The 18,071-nt window shown below is 29.7% G+C and overlaps 1 protein-coding gene across 1 annotated transcript in view; it reads right to left on the reverse strand.

The window, feature by feature from the left end:
- The window catches only part of LOC118186908 (histidine protein methyltransferase 1 homolog), a 66,448-nt gene that overhangs the window by 13,815 nt on the left and 34,562 nt on the right, over positions 1–18,071 (reverse strand). Inside the window, exons 4-7 of the mRNA XM_085823724.1 lie at positions 16,282–16,370; positions 15,601–15,672; positions 10,765–10,919; positions 2,296–2,394 (exon numbers count right to left, since the gene is read on the reverse strand). Coding sequence (XP_085679850.1) covers positions 2,296–2,394; positions 10,765–10,919; positions 15,601–15,672; positions 16,282–16,370 — 415 coding nt within the window. The remainder of the gene's footprint in view (positions 1–2,295; positions 2,395–10,764; positions 10,920–15,600; positions 15,673–16,281; positions 16,371–18,071) is intronic.

Here is an 18,071-nt window from a genome sequence, read left to right on the forward strand (position 1 = left end):
TGACTCATGCAGCAACGCCTAAACAATTTTATATATTAGTACAAAGAGTATGGTAACTTTTTATGTTGATATTAATACGCTTGGCAATGATTACAGATTTAAGTTAAATGCACTAAAATATTGACAAGGAAAAACTTAACAAAAATTTCTTTCCATATGCTAAAAATAGATTTTGTTGAAGATACTCATATGGTAAAAGATTACATTTAGTGCTATTTGAATTAAGAATAACTGATTTTTTATTCACATAAACACAAAACCGGCACCAGAGCTTATATGGTCACACCGGGCGGTGGCAGAATTTAGGGAAGACAAGATTTTTAGAATTTAGAGAAGCACCGAGCAACAAAATTAAAGGGTGAAAATATTTTTAGAATTTTAGGAAAGCACTGGGATGCAAAATTTAGGGGCGGCAAAATTAAGAACTTGGTAGGAGGCACTTGGTAGCAGAATTTGGACTCCCAGAGATTGCATCAAGCAGTAAGATATCTAGCGCCGACCCTCGATAAGCCTTTAGTATATGTTGGAATTTATTTATTCAGGATTCAGATAATCCTTAAGCATGTGCAAGAAATAAGACATAAGTATAATAACCAACTTATCTAATACAGTTCAGCTTAACTGTCTCAGTGTGCGATAGAAGCAAGACAGAATTTAGCAGAAGAATTAGTCTTTCAACGCCAATCTCATGATACATAGCCAATAATGTATAGTGGATGCTATTAAACTCGGCTAAAATTATATTTGACTGATTCCAAGGAATTTCAGACAATATAGCAGCAATTTATTACAGCACTTTGATGAAAATTAAAGTTTCAACTTTTGATCATGTTGAAAAAAGCTTCTAATTCTGGAGCTGTAATAGGATCTACAAAGCGAAAGCATGTTTCGATGTTCATTAAACAAAAAGTGGAATTACTGCAAAAAAATGGTTAAAGGTATATCCATCTCAAAATTATGCAAGGCGTATGGCATTGGAAAGTCAACTGTATATGACATAAGAAAACAGAAAAAGGAACTTTTTGAATATTTTGTGGATTCCAACGCCCTGCTCACAAGGAATAACACAAAAAAATTTTACACAGAAACATCGTTGATTTCACACCTACTGGTTACTCTATATCCCTGACGTCAACCTCGTGAATCATCTTTTTATATATCTTGCTTTCATCCCCACATGTTTATAAACACATGACAACTTGAGTAATGACTCATGCAGCAACGCCTAAACAATTTTATATATTAGTACAAAGAGTATGGTAACTTTTTATGTTGATATTAATACGCTTGGCAATGATTACAGATTTAAGTTAAATGCACTAAAATATTGACAAGGAAAAACTTAACAAAAATTTCTTTCCATATGCTAAAAATAGATTTTGTTGAAGATACTCATATGGTAAAAGATTACATTTAGTGCTATTTGAATTAAGAATAACTGATTTTTTATTCACATAAACACATAAAACACATAAAGTTAAAAGTGAATATCATGACAAAGTGATAATTGAATGAGTCAGACAGCATCGCAGTGAGGACGTGCCATTGATGGGTCCAATGCTAATAGCTCAAGCCAAGCATATAAAGAAATGCACTTAAAAGCTGAGTTCATATATTCGACAGATTGGTTAAACAAATTTTAAAATCACCTGATATAATGCAGTTAAGAATTTCAAATAAAAAAGCTTCAGCTGACACTGACCTACTTGCAGACGAAGTCATTGAACTCTTTAATAGCTACAAGTTATCTCCAGAACAAATTCACAAAGCTGATGAAACTGCTCTTTTCTAGCAATATGTACTACAAAATACCTTGGCAACCTCTATCGAAAAGTCTCTCATGTCAAAGATTCCAAAGCGTGACTAGCAATTTTAGTATGTGCAAGTGCGGCAGGAATGCACAAGTGCAAACGTTTTGTAATTGGAAAAATACACAACCACGAGGAAAGTAAAGGAGTAAAACGTTTAAAGGAGTAAAAAGTTTCTCGTTATAATGCAAAAATTGTCCTGATTGTAGACAACTGTTTGGCTCATACAATAAAGTAAACAAATATTAAGCTTTTATTGTAAATTTTGTTACTCGGATCATAAATACTTCATTATTTCATATATCATGATTTCTTATTTTTAATTTTATAATTTTTACATGCCACCTTACAAGCCTTAAACTGATGATCTAATATCTGGAAAAATCCTAAATCCGGAGTCGCCAAAGTCCGAATGAGTTCGGATCTCGGACTTTGTACTGTAATAATAATTTTTAAAAAATCTAATTTCTACACTTCTTAAGGATACACAGTACCTTCTTTTTTTAAAGCAGCTTTCATTAGATTTAAAAGTTTAATTTGGTTAACTTTTTCATATATTGTTTCAGAAGACAATATAACATCAAACCTAGAATAATAAAAAATTAAGTAACTTGAACATCATTCCTGATACAACTCATAGTAATTTCCATACATAAAAACAGCAATAATCAATGATTTATCAGTAATACTCATAATAAAATTTGTATTCTTAGCAAATCTATTAAATATATGAAAATCTACACAGCATAAAAAGACTAAGTGAGAGAAGGCATACTTCAAACTTACAATAAATACATTTGCTAAAAATGCAATTTGGAAAAATATGGTAGTTGGTAACATTTTATAAATAATTAAAATAATTTAGTCATCTAAAGTCACCAAAAATTCTTTGAAAATAAAGATATTAAATTATTCACTATTTATAGAAAGTAAAGAAAAGAGGTAGGGAGACAATTTTGTACCTGCTATTCTAGATGTATTCAAACTTTTTGGCAATGCTATCCTACTTGGAAACATCGAGTTAACATGCCAACCCAAAATTTAAAACAATCTAATTCTAATCACTCAAAAACTATCACTAAGTAGGAAAGTATTAATTATTTTTTATTTATTTATTTATTTTGGTTTCATACAAAACAAACATTAGTGTCAAAGCAATTATAATAAAATCAAAATCAACAATATAGTTACAAAATATTTAGTTGAAAAATCGACTAGCTTAATCATTTATAAATTAAAATTAGATCATGGTGTATAATATGAAGGAACTCTAAAAAGGCTTCAGTGTAAGAAAACTACAAAAGGAAAACATTGAATGAGATCTATGAGCACGTTTCTTCTTTACTAGTAGTAATATTTTGGGTTCTATTTTTCTCAATTTAAGTCTTAAAGTCTCCACTGTTAATTTGTATTGGTATTTAGATTTCAGATAGAGAAATTGGGAAAATCTCCTCTTGCACATATAAGATGATGCAGAAAAATCAGTACTTCTCAAGTACTCTGTCAAGTGAGTTGTTATAGCTTTAATGACTGACTGAACAACTTTTAGTTTGTTTTCTATAACAAAACTTTCTAAAGTTTGGGAAATGCTCCAAAATTAATCTCCTTGCAATATAAGCACCACAAATCAATTTTCTTTGTAAAGGCTTTGATTCTATCATTAGCTAAAAACACAGTAGAACCTCCTGTAAGAGACACCCCTATTTAAAGGATAATTCTGTTGGTCCTTGTCCAAATAGGAACACTGAAAAAAGTTTAAAAAATAAGATACAGAAATAAATAAAAAAAATTCTCTTTCTTAGTACTCTTTTGAAGTTTCAAAGGCAAGTCTGTTCTGAGTAAAAGATAGTTTTGTGATAAGGGAACAATGAAGTGAAAAGTTAATAGCTCTCTTTTGAAATCTGCTTTTCAGTAAGAAAAATGGGAACACTACATTGCAAATACAAAGTTGTAGTACAATCAAAAGGGTATTTCACATTCACAGAATTCAAAGTACAGTTATTCTTACTTTAGTTCTCAGCAAGGGGAAGGATACAACATGGACTAATGGCAAAAAAGGGCAGTGAGATGACTGGATCAACAATCAAGGATGAGTGAAAACTTCTAGCATTCTTAGTTATTATTAGGACTGGGAAGCAAAAGAAGTGTACTTTACAAACATTGTTACGTTTACAAACATTATCTATAGCATGGTTTCAAAGAGGAGAAGATTAATACTAAAACAAAAAGTTCATGTAATTAATATAGCCAGAAATTGAAAAAATATCAGGATGCTTAGCATAAAACATGGTTTGAAAGATTTATGGGAGAAATTTACAATAAGTAAAAACGAAGTAAGTCTTGTTCTAAAAGATAGAGAAGAAATAAAATATTATAGATTACTAATTCAAATAAACATTCTAAGACTGTAAAATTTAGAAAAACTGAAGCATGTGAAATTGATACAGCAGTGTTATTCTGTTCTGCAAAAGCAAACAATATTCCTGGAGTGGAGTATTATTCCTGAAGTGAAGTATTATTGGGGGGGGGTTCAGAAGGCCTGGGACTACAGAACTTCAAAGCATCCAATGGTTGGTTAGAAAATTTAAGCAAAGCCAGAACATTACTTCTAAGATTCTTTGTGAGAAATAAAAATCAGTAGATATCAGATATGTAACAGCCTGGATAAAAACGTTACATGAAACTTGTGTTGGATATGAGGCTAAAAATACCTACATATCTGGATTATTTCCTCACATTTTGCATAATAAAATTCTGTGCTTCAATGGAAAAAAGTGATCTGTTGTTATAAACTCCAAGGAACATATCACTGAGCAGATTTCATGTAAAATGGAAAGAGAGCTTGAGCACCTACTTGTAACTATAAAAGCTAAAAACAAAGTTGTTTCAAACACATCAATCCAAAAGCTTTATCGGGCCATAGGCATCCTGTTTTGTGCAAAGCATCCTGGTGATGTAATGCATAATGTCAGAATTGTTGAATGCTCTTGATGCAACAATGTCTAGGAAAAAATAGGAAGATCCTGCTATTTCTTGACAATTTGCCAGCATACTCATCAAATGTAAAATTGCAATCAGTGAAATTAGTATTTTTTCCACTTAATGCTACATCAGTGCCTTTGGATCAAGGTATTAATTATGATTATTATTAACTCTTCTAATTATTAGAAGCTTCAAGGTTCATTACAAAAAAAAACTGTTTTTACAGCATTTTCTTTGTCAACCTGCTTGATGAAATAGCAATTAGTTTGGAAAATGTGTCAATGTATTGAATGCCAGTCAGTAGATAACATAGGCTTTTAAACCCATATCACAAAATTGTGTTTAGCATTGATTTAATTCCAGTTTCGAGTGCCCTCATTCAAAACACTACTGATGAAAACGAACTGTTTGAACTAGGCAAATCAGTAGCATTATTCAAATGCAAGAATATTTAGAAATAAAATTTTGTAAACTGAAAGTAACAGTAATGAAATTAAATCTTTTATTTCAACTGTAGTTGATGATGTGATCTTGAAAAAGAATAACTTGAAAAGTAGTGAGGAAGACAAAGAACCAGAAGAAAAGTGTGATACAAAAAACTAACAGATCCCTTAAAATACACCTTCCAATTAAAAAAATCCATAAACGTTGGTAACAACAAAGGACTTAAGATTATCAGTGACTTCAGAGTGGTAAAAACTGTAACTTATGCAATGCTCTCTCTCTCTCTCTCTATATATATATATATATATGTTGCTTTCCATTTTTGCCAAACATAATTGCTATTATATTTTGGGCTACTGGAACAATCAACTCTTCAACAATTGTGTATGGCTTGCCAGTGTTAGCTACACGATAACTCACTTGCTAAAAAGCTTTAAGTGCTTTTAAAAATCCATATAGATAAAAAAGTGCTTGCAATGCACAGGTCAAACTAAGCCATGTGTAATGGATTATTTTCAATAAATTCCTGTAAGTCCAAGACTCCAATATCCAATTCATACATTTTTGCAATAACTAAACTTTCTCCATTAAGAATTTTTATTTTTTATCAATTTCAAATTAAAATAAACACTTGTGACTATGTTATGTGTTTATGTATCATTTATTTAAAGATTGATACAACCTGAATTTCTAATTAAATTACACTTTTTTAGTACGCGTATGTACACTATAAAAAAGGGACACCTCTATTTAAGGCACAAAATGTCTCGCTCAGTGGGTATCCCCTACAGGAAGGTATGACTGTATATTTAACTGTTCTCCTTGAAGACTGAAGTTCAACTTTTTCAATTTGAGAAAAATGTCACTTAAGTAAGCTAAACTACATAGATACTTTTCATAAGTTAAAAGGTGTAAAAATTTTGTGCACTGTCATTTTAAAAACACAAACACTTCGTCTTGAAGTCCAAATAGTCTTATTACGATCTTACCCCTCGAAAGATGTTCGCTGCCCATTGCTTCACATAAATTTGAGAAAATTCTTGAGTTCAGGAGACATGTACTTATAAAATTTATTATTTTAACTAATATCTAAGACAGACAAACTTTAATTTCAGTGGCATGTTTTTCAATACTAGCACTTCTCTATGAATCCTACAATTAATCCATGTTACACAGGGAGAGGCTTCTTTGATTCGGGCTAGAAATCCACTATGTTTTCATACCAGGGCATGAGCTCCGTCACTGCACACTCACAAGTTTTCCTAAGATATATTGCTTCCTGGGATGCAAAAATTTACCAGTTTAAAGATTTTTTTCTCCTGTAGTCCTTTGTAGTTCCTTGCAAAAAAAAGAAAGTTTTCAACACCTACATTTTTGTATTCACATTTTGCAATACAAATTAGTTCTGAAGCATTTTGGCAATCGGTGGACTCTTTCAATTGAAGACTGAAAAATTTACTTTTTGTACTCTAAGTTAATTTTCCATTGTACTCTGATTCATCTCTAACTTCTTGTACTCTGATTATAAGTTCACTTCAACATACGTATCTACCATTTCACGTATTCTGTGACCAACTGTCGTACCTCAGACTGATCACTTGTTTACTGGTAAAAATTATAACTTATGCAATGCTTTCTCTCTCTCTATATATATATATATATGTTGCTTTCCATTTTTTTCAAACATAATTGCTATTATATTTTGGGCTACTGGAACAATCAACTCTTCAACAATTGTGTATGGCTTGCCAGTGTTAGCTACACGATAGCTCACTTGCTAAAAAGCTTTAAGTGCTTTTTGTTAATATCCCAGGTGACAAAATTTTGCTCATATTTTAAATTCACTATTTTTTCCTAAGAAACTTCACAGGTGTTTCCTTTTAAAATTTGTAACTTAAAAAGCAATCTATTTAACACAAATACTAAGTTAAATACAAAATTTTACACCAAAAGTATAATTAAATTCCAAACGTACCATGTTAGTAGTAACTAGAATCTGAACACTCATCACTTGTTTACAAGCACATCATTTTGAAATGAATGCAATGTTATTTTATGTCTACCACAATTACTCACACTACTATGTCTACTAATCAGTGGTGGTCGTTGTAGTAGCAGGGCTAATATATTTCAAGTAGAGTTGCTAAATATATGTTTTATTATTATTTAGTTTTTTGGTGAATGTTGGCCATGGAAAAGAGAAAGGCAGTTTGTTATTAAGTACACCACGATGGCAAACTGAAAAGCAATTATTCAAAACACCCCTACGAAAAACAGGTTTAAGCCTTGTTTCTATGGCAACAGACAGCTGCACACTGGATTTTAAAACAATTTCAAATAGATAGCACAGTTTTAAAATAGAGTAATATATCTCAAATTTAATATAATTTCACATTTTAAAAACCAAAATTTGTTCTTAAAAATGTTTTTTAATGATGTATTTGTATTTTATAAAATTTATTTACAAATTTTTCATCAATTTTGTACCCCCCCCCCAATGTAATCTTTCACGATCTCAAATGTGGTCACGTCCCACAGATTGCACAAAGACTGTGGTATTCTAATTGAATAATTGACAGAATTCAACTCACATTCTTCACGTCTCAAATGTGTGACTTAACAACGAATGTTATGGTTGATTATCTTATGTTGTGTAAAATATATTTGTTTTTGCTATGCTATAAACACATAAATCATACAAAGCATTGTAAAAACATGCATGTTTTCACATAAAATTAAAATTTTCAGAAACAGGATGCTGATTAGCCCCCCCCCCCCATATTTCTAATTCATGCCTCAAGTTATGCCAAAGCACCAATTTTGTAAAAATTTAATAAGCATTTTCTTTCTTTTTTTTTTAACCTTTTGTGGCACAGTGTACCCGTTCTGGGCACACTTAAAAATTTCCTTCTGTATGTACAGAAAAATTGAATGAAAAAAGATTTAGAGGTTACTATAGGTTACTCTGAACCTTCTTTATTTATAGTAGATGGCAGCTCAACACAAACCAGTCCATATATTTTAGCCATCTTTCGTTTATTAAGACCCTCATTTTTCAAAGAAATCTTCCAGATTTTTTTAGGATATAAAAAGAATTGCTTGAAAAGAAAATTTCTATGTCACTTTTTTTTTTTTTTTTTTTTTGTCTGTATGCTAATCTCCTTATTCTATATTAGTTTTAAATTTTGACCTTGAAATCTTGCCTAAAATCAAATGGCAAACCCAAGGTGTGCCCAAACTGGGCACACCAAGACACTAGGACAACTGAGAGACTGTATTCTTTCTTTCTCCGCATCTCATCGGTCAGTTCATTGACAATAGAAAGGTGGGTCCACATCTGTGTTTCATTTCCTGTTTTTTTTTCTTTCTTCTTTTTTTGGAGGGGGGGGAGGGAGGGGACGTTTGGTTATTAACTAACAAATTGTTGGGGTGATTTTCTGAAGGTCAAGGGTAATTTTATCAGTTATCTTGTTTGGTTTTTCACTAGAGCAGTTCTCTTTTTCTATTTCGCTTTTTCTATTTTATTTTCTATTTAAATTTTTCTATTTCGCTTTTGTTCAAAGTTTCGCTCACACTATGTTTAGTAGTTTTGAGTTGCAGATGTTTATTTTTATTTTACAGTCTATAATTTATAAATGTAGATATAATATTAGTTTATTTTTTTCGGATTGTTAATTATTTTCCAAATGGATCGGAGAAGGCTGACCATTTCTGAAGCACTGAAAGTGATACACGAATTGCTTCAGATAGTGAATCTGATATGGATCCTTGTACATGTGCAAAACATACAATACTGGGTTGTGCTTTTTCATAGGTGTCACTTTCTTTGAAAAATACCACCATGAAAAAAATAGACTTGTGTGTAAATATGAAATGTAAATAATGTAAATATCATATACCCAAGTTACCTTTTTTCCCCCCACACATGCGTATGCATGTAATCATCATATAACCAAAAAAGAGCCTTTTAGGGGGTGTAGAGTAGCAGGTCTTCCCGCGGCACATCCTAGGTAATGCTAAATTTTCTACGGTATTCAGAATCTAGTGTTTTAATTATAGGCAAAATCTCTTACTCTTTTACACGCTTCCCAGCAATGCTCGTTTCAGCACTCTTTTTGAAGCTCTATTCAATGCAGGCACACTCACAGAATTAAAACGATAAGTGCTATCTTCACAAAATTTTACTTGTATATTCCTCTAGGCCTAATTAGACTGCCTACTTTTTTTTTATCGAAGTTTCAACTTTAAAAGGTAGTATGCCAGAAAGGTTAAGACAATTAAAAATTTTAGTTCTAGAATGTTAACTGAATTTCATTCTTATCTGAAAGTATCTAAATATTATTTATTTATTTATTTTTTTGCATAATCTAAAATTTGGACTTCATCCATGGAAAGTTCAAATAAGTTTCCTCGTTTATTTTTTTAATTTTATACGTTCGTAAAAATTTTTTAATTATAACATACAAAAATTTGTATACCATCTTAAAATAATTATTATTTTAGACATATTTCCAAAAATACTTGGAGAAATATGTAAAATTAAACATAACTTTCCCTAAAAACTTCCGCTTCATTTTACTCAAAAATTCTGCTTCATTTTACATAAAGCCGGATATTAGCTTTATGAACTGTCTATATACTATTTTAATTCAAGCTGAATTTTGGTGACTTACCAAGTTCTGCTTGAATTAAAATGATTTTGATTTGAAATCTTTATCTTTCAAACTGGTTTTATCTAAAATCTTGATTTTTATCAGAAGTTCATCATTTTGCTACTCCTAAACTTTTAATGAACTTCGGAAATAATTAATTTTATATATTATTGAAAGATATCCAATTGTTTACTGAAGACATTACAATACTTTGTACTATGCAATTTCCTGTTGAGCCAGTAACCCGATCAGATAACAGAAATGAAAAGGAATATAATTTTAAATAATCCATAAATTGAACACACTGAGTGGAAACCAAAGCCATAAATTACTTTGCTTATGGCCACTCCTATTCAAATAGTAAAGATTGTGACATCATTTTCAATAGCAAACAGGAAATGCAAATTTCCAGCAATTCAAAAAACTATGAGGGTCATATTTACAACTTTTTGTGGACTTAAAATGCAGCTGAGGGTATTTTGAAAAAACCTTAATTAAGTAGATATTAATCACTGCAAGAAATTCAGAATTCTTCATGCTAACTTTACAATTTGTTTTGTCAGTTATGCTTAAAGTCAACATAAATGCATATTTATATAGTTATAAGCTATATTTTTCAAAGTAACATTTTATAATTTTTAACAATATTTTATTTCTGAGTATGAGGATATTATACATAGAATCAGTTAAAGTTTGAAATAGATATATACTACAAAATTGAGTTGATACATATTACAATTTTAGAAAAAAATAAAAGCATAGCATTAAGTATAAAACAGTTCCAATTAGTAAAAGTAAAAATATTTTTTCATAAGGAAATGCTAAAATTGCTGCAAAAGTATGAGAATTTTCTTAAAAATGACAAATTTACAACTTACAGATTTGTTTCTTGTGCATATGAATAAAAGCATTTCCTAATGCATTCCCAGTCACCACTGAGAAATGCACATTTCTGTTTAACATGGGCATATTTATCCTCTGAAGTATTAAGCATTACATTAGGAATAGTAACATGTTCCAGTACTTCAGAATTCTAGCAAATGTGGGGAAAAAATACATGAATCTGGCAGGCTCTATCAACAATATATCAAAATACAAATATTTTAATCATTAAATGTGAAAAAATATGACTTTATATTGTCTACAACATTTTTTGCAATATATATGTGAAACATAAGATTTTAATGAATCAATAGTTAGTTAACAATAAAGAATCAACAGAACACAAGAATCAATAGTTTAAGTACACTTAGCATGTAACTTGATTTTTTTACTGATTAACGGTTTAATATTTGTATATCCAAGAGATGAAGGGGGGAAAATTGGTAAAAAATATATTTCAGGGTACCTCTTGACAAAAATCGGCGATTTTTTGGTGCCATTCCTGTTTACATCCAATGCCCTCGCCAGTAAAATGGCATCCAAAACATAATGCAATAAAACATAATTAAAACAAAAAATTTATAAACTCAAAAAACTGCATTTTAGATCAAACAAGGAAATAACATAAGAATGAAAATACATATTATCTAATATACGCAGTACAAAAAGGAAATATCGACTCACCTCATTTAAACATTTCTGAAACACGGAATTCCTTAACAGCATTTAAAACCTATTTAAAATTATCTAAACTAGAATCTGTATACTGTCGTTGCCACATAAATTCACGAAAGTAAAAATGAAAAATATCCTTCGTACTGCCAGAGGCATTTCTTTCGAAAATCCCTTTTTATTACACCCCACATAACTTCCACAGTGTTGATATGAGCTGCAGTTTTCAAATCCTTAAATCTCACTGCGTAATTTATGGAGAGATGAACAAAGCCATTTAAATCTTCATTTACACACCACTCAATCATTATTTTCTTTCCCATTTGTTCTAAAGTGTACAGAAACTTCAGGTTAATCGCACCACCAGCAGGTATTTTATGGCTTAAAGCACAAAATGAGCAACATACTTCTTAACCAATATCCAACACATAAATAAGCCCTTAAAAATATTTTCCCAACAGTTAAAATCACTGCAATCACGGATTTATAACCAATCATGTCATAACAGGATTTTGATAACATTCAACTACTCAGGTTAGAATAAATGAAACAACCACTTGGTGATAGTCTAAGGGATACCTTAAAATATAGACTAACCAAAAAATTGTACATATCTTAAAATTTACAAGTTTTTTTTCAGAAAATTAGCAAATAAATAAACCTACACACATACAAAATGTCTAAATGAAAAGAGAAAAAAACAAATTCTCTTTCAATTATAAATGCACAAGAGGTAAGATTCTATGAAACATTATGAGTGACAAACCAGTTTCTATCTCTTAATGCATTTCTTTATTAAAATAATTTGAAACATGTATAAAACCTAAACAGAGGAGCAAGATTTTTTCCCATTTGCTTTTGAACACTTCTACCTGAAGGATGTACAGAATATGGCATCACTTAGAAACTGTTGATGAGAATAAAGATATGCAATCGCTAAGGAAAGAGAATAACTATTGTTACTTATCCCCCCCCAAGATGCAAAGTAATAAAAATGACCCCTTTTAAAAGAATGGAATATAAAGCACATTTTTAAGTTAAAAATAGTAAGACATGCCTTCTCAATAAATAACTATGAAACACCTAGAAAATTTGGAATAAACAGAGAAACTTATTTGAAAATGGAAGTAGAAAAAGATGCTTTAGAAAGCATGCCAAAAGCTAAATGCACCTAAGAATAAGAAAATGTTATTAGCGACAACTAGAATATTAAGTGGGAAAATAGATGAAAAAAAACAACAAAATGGATATACTGTCATTTGCAATGCAATGTTTATTTATCCTATTAGATGGGTTAAGTCTAATTCATATGTGAAATCTTTTAAGGGCACTGTCAGTTGGTGTATTTAATTTATGGATAGGAAAGAGATTGTATCACATGCAAGAACTAAATTATTACTGAAATCATTCAATTAAAAATAACTGAACTTCAAAAATTTGAAATAAAGAGGTGGCAAATTTATAATTTTTGCTAAAATTGGAATATGGATGAAATGTATTCAGTAATAAGGATGAAACCTCCTCAATCACACTGTAAAGGCCTGGAAACCACATAGTAAATAACATTCACACTGTCCTCATGAAAACAATTAGACAAGAAAAGTATGGGTTTACTGCAGTGCACATACGCATGAAAGATGGCATACTTATTTTTTAAAAAACGACCATGTCATTTTTAAAAAAGTAGTGCCATTAAATATCATATCTCCCAACAGAAATTTTGTTGAGATTCATTCTAAGAGATAGATGGATGAAAATAGCATAAAATTATTAATGCACGAAAATTCTCTCTGTATGGCATTCAAGGAGAGATTATTATTCAAATTACATATAATGGATGAAATAAATTAAGGGTTACACCAATAACAACACCAATTTAGCCTCTGCTCTATGAGGGCTAACTTTTCTAATTTAACTTTTCAGTAAAAATAAAACTAAATCAATTAAAGGTAAATTGCATGATAAAAAGGGGGGAGACTCTTACTCTGAAATGAAACATGTGAGCTACCCCCTTGATATTCTATGCAGCTTTATAATTAAAGCACGAGAAGAAATTAAAGCTGGTAGTATTCTAAAATCATTTCATTAACTTGAGTATGCAGCATTTCCAATATGTTAAAAAGACATTATGATTATTTACATAATAGGGAATCTGAAGATTATCAAATGGAATCCTGATCTTGAGGTACTAGCAATGGCAAATGATCAGGATTATTTTCAATTTTTGTAAATTTTTAATAATTTTTATTTTGGTAAGAATATGTTAGTACATCACTTTTATGACTTTTATTCATGTTTTCTAAAACTTTTTCATATATTATTGAAATTTAAAGCTTAGCACTTGGCACCAAAGCATCAAAAAGATTACAATGCACCTACTCATTCTCTACTTACAGGAATATTGAGCTTAATGTTTAAATCTGACATTTAGATCAAATAGATTTTGAAGGCAATACCTGTTTAACTTACAGCACTGTCTTCTAAAATATTTTTTTTTTTTTTTCAATGGTACTTTAAACATTATATTTTAAAAGGTGCAATATTTGTCACAATTTCTAAGTTTAAATTACTTATTACACTTGTTGAACTTTCAAAACTATAATAAGAAATTTTTAAAAAGCAAAAATTTTTAACTGAAAAATTTAAAAAACAATTATGTGATGATCTAAAAATTTTTACTTTAAAATTAATCTTTAAAACTTTACTTTTAATACTGCATATACAACTACTCTTATGCTACAGCATAATTATATTATGCTAAGACATATTTGAAGTAAGTACTGTGAATAATCATGTACAATTATTCACAGAATCTTAATGCAATCAATGCACTGTGATATTAAGAAATTACAACTGTGGCAGAACATTTAGAACATGTGGCAATCAGGCATCAGTTAAATCATTATAACAAAGTATTCAAAGGCCATTAAGCTTCATTTGGATCAGTGACATGGTGATGAACATTTTACATAAAATGCCTATCAGTTAATCCACTGCGGGAAAGTACTCAAAAGCCATTAAAGCTTGGTTTAGAGATGTGGTCTGACAAAGAATATTTTACAGGAAATGACGAAATGACTACTTACATTATGAAAAGCAAAAATGAAAGAAATATCCATACATTCAACTCATTTTATCAAGAACTAAACCTTAGATGAGACTATTAATATTTCATAGCTTTAGCCATTAAGATATTCCTCACAATTTTTACAGTGACGAATGCAAATTGTGAAGAATAGGAAATTACAGAATTTTAAATTCAAAAGTATCTTACAGTTGCAAGCTATAGCTTCATGAATGTCTAGTTAATAGCTATAGATTGAGAGATACTGCAATTTTTTGTAATTAGTATCGACACACAACAAAATAAACAGCTGTAAATAACTCAAGTAGAATGTGGATATAAGGCAAAGTCTCCTTAGCAGACAAGAAATATCCTACACTGATATCACTTACAGAGTAAACTTTAAAACACAATTCAGACAATGCTTGCTAAAACAGTTTTCTGAAGTATTCAAAACTGAATCAGACCCAATTAAAACTAATTCACAATGGCTGCTGGGGCCATATATAAGAGAAATTGCATAGGCTTCTGGTAGCTTCAAGGAACTTTGCTCCTAAAGCTTTAAAAATTATATTTTTACCAATTTTGTTGCCCAGGGACATCTGGAGCATTTCTATCTATCTTTCTATCTATTTTTTATTTAACTTTTCAGTAAAAATGAAACTAAATCAATTAAAGATAAATCGCATGATAAAAAGTGGGGGGGCAGCATTATATATGAGCTACTTATTTTGCTGTGTGACATTATGAATTACAATAAATAATCATTCTTCCTGCTCATATGGAGTGAGTATTTAAAGAGATATCCACGAAGCTATAGCTTGCAACATTACTCACAGTGAAAATTAAATACATAAATTATGCTAAATTTATTTTTAAAACTTAAATTAGTCATAGGTGGCATTATTCTTTCCAAAAATAAAATTTTAAATGCATATATATTTAAAAACTATTATACCATTATAAAAAGGAAAAAAATGTTTTAGTTTTTTTTTTCCTTAAACAGATGTTAATGGAAGTTAACAAAAGTACAAAACTCGGTACAAAATAAATACTACTCAGTACAAAAGGTAAAAAATAAATAACTGGAACTTACTAAATCTTGGAAAGCTACAGATGCACCACAAATGTAAGACACAATTCCAGGTAAACCTGCACCACAACCTAACTAAAACAAGAATAAAACATTTAATTTTAAAGCAAAAATTTAAAAGTTTCATTAAATACCTATGAAATGATTTTAGATGTTGATGTTGAAATAATAATTTTTTTTTTTTTTGATGGATGAATGTATGTATCAGTCTAGAGATCTAGCAGCAACCATAACCAGTTAAATACATTCTTTTATTTCTTGACACAGATGCAGTTAAAATGGGTGTAAAAGATATGACTGTTCTTGAGTAGTTGGACTGGCACATTTTAATGCTGTTGCTATATATATGAAGAATGAAAAAGCACCAGATGATAGCAAGATTTGACTTAATTTCGTATTTTTTATGATAAACAAAATTAATTCTTACACAACCAATGTTTTACCATTCACATACAAATAAATTATACCTTCAAAACATTAATTTTGTGATAACTACTCAGGTTACCATAAATAAAACACAACTTGGTGAATCGAAGGGGCACCCTTAAATATAGGCTAACCAAAAAATCTTTTCATGAGCTTGATTAATTGCACATACAGACATAACTGTACATTACACAAAAACAAAAAGAAAAATTTATCATATTTTAACAGTAAAAAATATTAAATAAGAAATATACAGACCTCTAATACAGCATCATTAGCTTTAATACAATTATTTACTGCAAGGTAATTAGCCAGATCAAAAGCACATTCCCACACTTTAAAACCACCTAAAAGAGTGAAAAGCATAAATATTTTATAGAAACCATACTTGAAAATTTTTTAGTTATAATTCATATTTATAATGTGATTTATTGTCAAAGGTATATACAGATACATGACAGACTATGCATTTTAATATTACATGTAAACATAAAAAAGAAATTTAAAGTAATCTAAACTTATTCAAAAACACAATATCCATAAAAAATATATAACTGCAGAAATAATTTAAATAAAAGTTTGAATTTTTTTTTAAACTGATGAAATAGCAGAGGAATCTCAAAATTAACTATTCATTGTCAATTTTTCCAGTCAGGAACATTTATAAAAAATATTGATACTTACATATTATCTTATCAATCATAAAACTGTTGCCAAGCAATGTGATTTAGCACTACTTATGGATGAGCATGACTTAACATCTGTGCATCAATCAGCATGCATCTATCTGTAAATCCAACCCCGACTGATTCCTAGTGAGCCAAGTTTTGTTTTTATGAACAAGGATATACATTAATAGTTATTTCTGTACTTTTTCTTGCATTAAAAAAAAATTTTTCAGAATCTACCTTCTACAGAACAGCAAGTAGTGAATTATTTCCAAAGTTATTGGATCTTACCATAATATATATATATATATATATATATATAATACTGGTCAGCTGAATATGGCCGATAGAAAAGCTGATACATGTAGGAAGTTTGTACTCATAGCATTCTAAACAGAACTTCAGGTAAAATTAGGCAGCCTTACAAATGGCAAAAATCCACAAAAGCCTTTTTACAAAGTGCAAAAATGAAGCAGGTGAAATACTGATTGTTTATTAAATAAAGCATCATCAATTCCCTCAGAATTTCACAGACAACTTCCTCTTCAGACTTTGCTACTTTGGCAAGATCTCCAAAAAAAATTTCATGGTTCGATCGCAAACAACTTTTATGGTCGACTGGATAATACATAAGTACCCTATTATTTAACTTGACCATTTTTCAGCTTTTACATAATACTTTATTTCAATTAAAATTTTATTAGATGCGATTTTCAAACTATTGATTCAGAGGGGTTTATCATGGTTATATTATATTTGTTTATGATAAACACATTGTTTATCATAAACAAATATTTTGAGATGCTTTAGATTTTTTTAAAAAAACTTTTTAACAAGAAAACTACAAGCATTAAAAATAACTGAATTTAAATTCCAAACAATCAGTAGGCAATTATGTAATAACATTCTAGAAATTAAATTTATGGACATAAAATATCAAACCAGTTTATTAGCAAAAGAATGTATGCATGCTAGTGCATCCTTCAGAATGTGAAAATAGAGAAATGTAGTCTGTTTATAGAAATGTTTTTCTATAATAAAGACATTTTCGTTTTAGTAACAGAACAGAAAATGCATATAAACACAATTGCTCTTTCTTCCCAAAAAATGCATAGAAACATGAAAATTTATAATTTAAAATGCAACTAATCAAAAAATTTGAAAAACTTTAATGACAGCAGTTCTCAATTCAAACATATGCTTAATATTCTTCGAAATAGCTATCTTTCTCAAAGTTATAATCTACTGCAAAAAAGGTTATTCACAATACATTTTAGAAAACTGGAAAAAAAAATCTTAACAAATTTGATACTACAAGACACTAAAAAAAGAGAGGAAAAAAAGATACCATGAGGATATAGGGATAGATTTGTAAAATTT

Source organism: Stegodyphus dumicola, chromosome 9 (genome assembly GCF_044657685.1).
Source record: "Stegodyphus dumicola isolate Sdum_Otavi_A_Nest chromosome 9, ASM4465768v1".
Classification (NCBI taxonomy): domain Eukaryota; kingdom Metazoa; phylum Arthropoda; class Arachnida; order Araneae; family Eresidae; genus Stegodyphus; species Stegodyphus dumicola.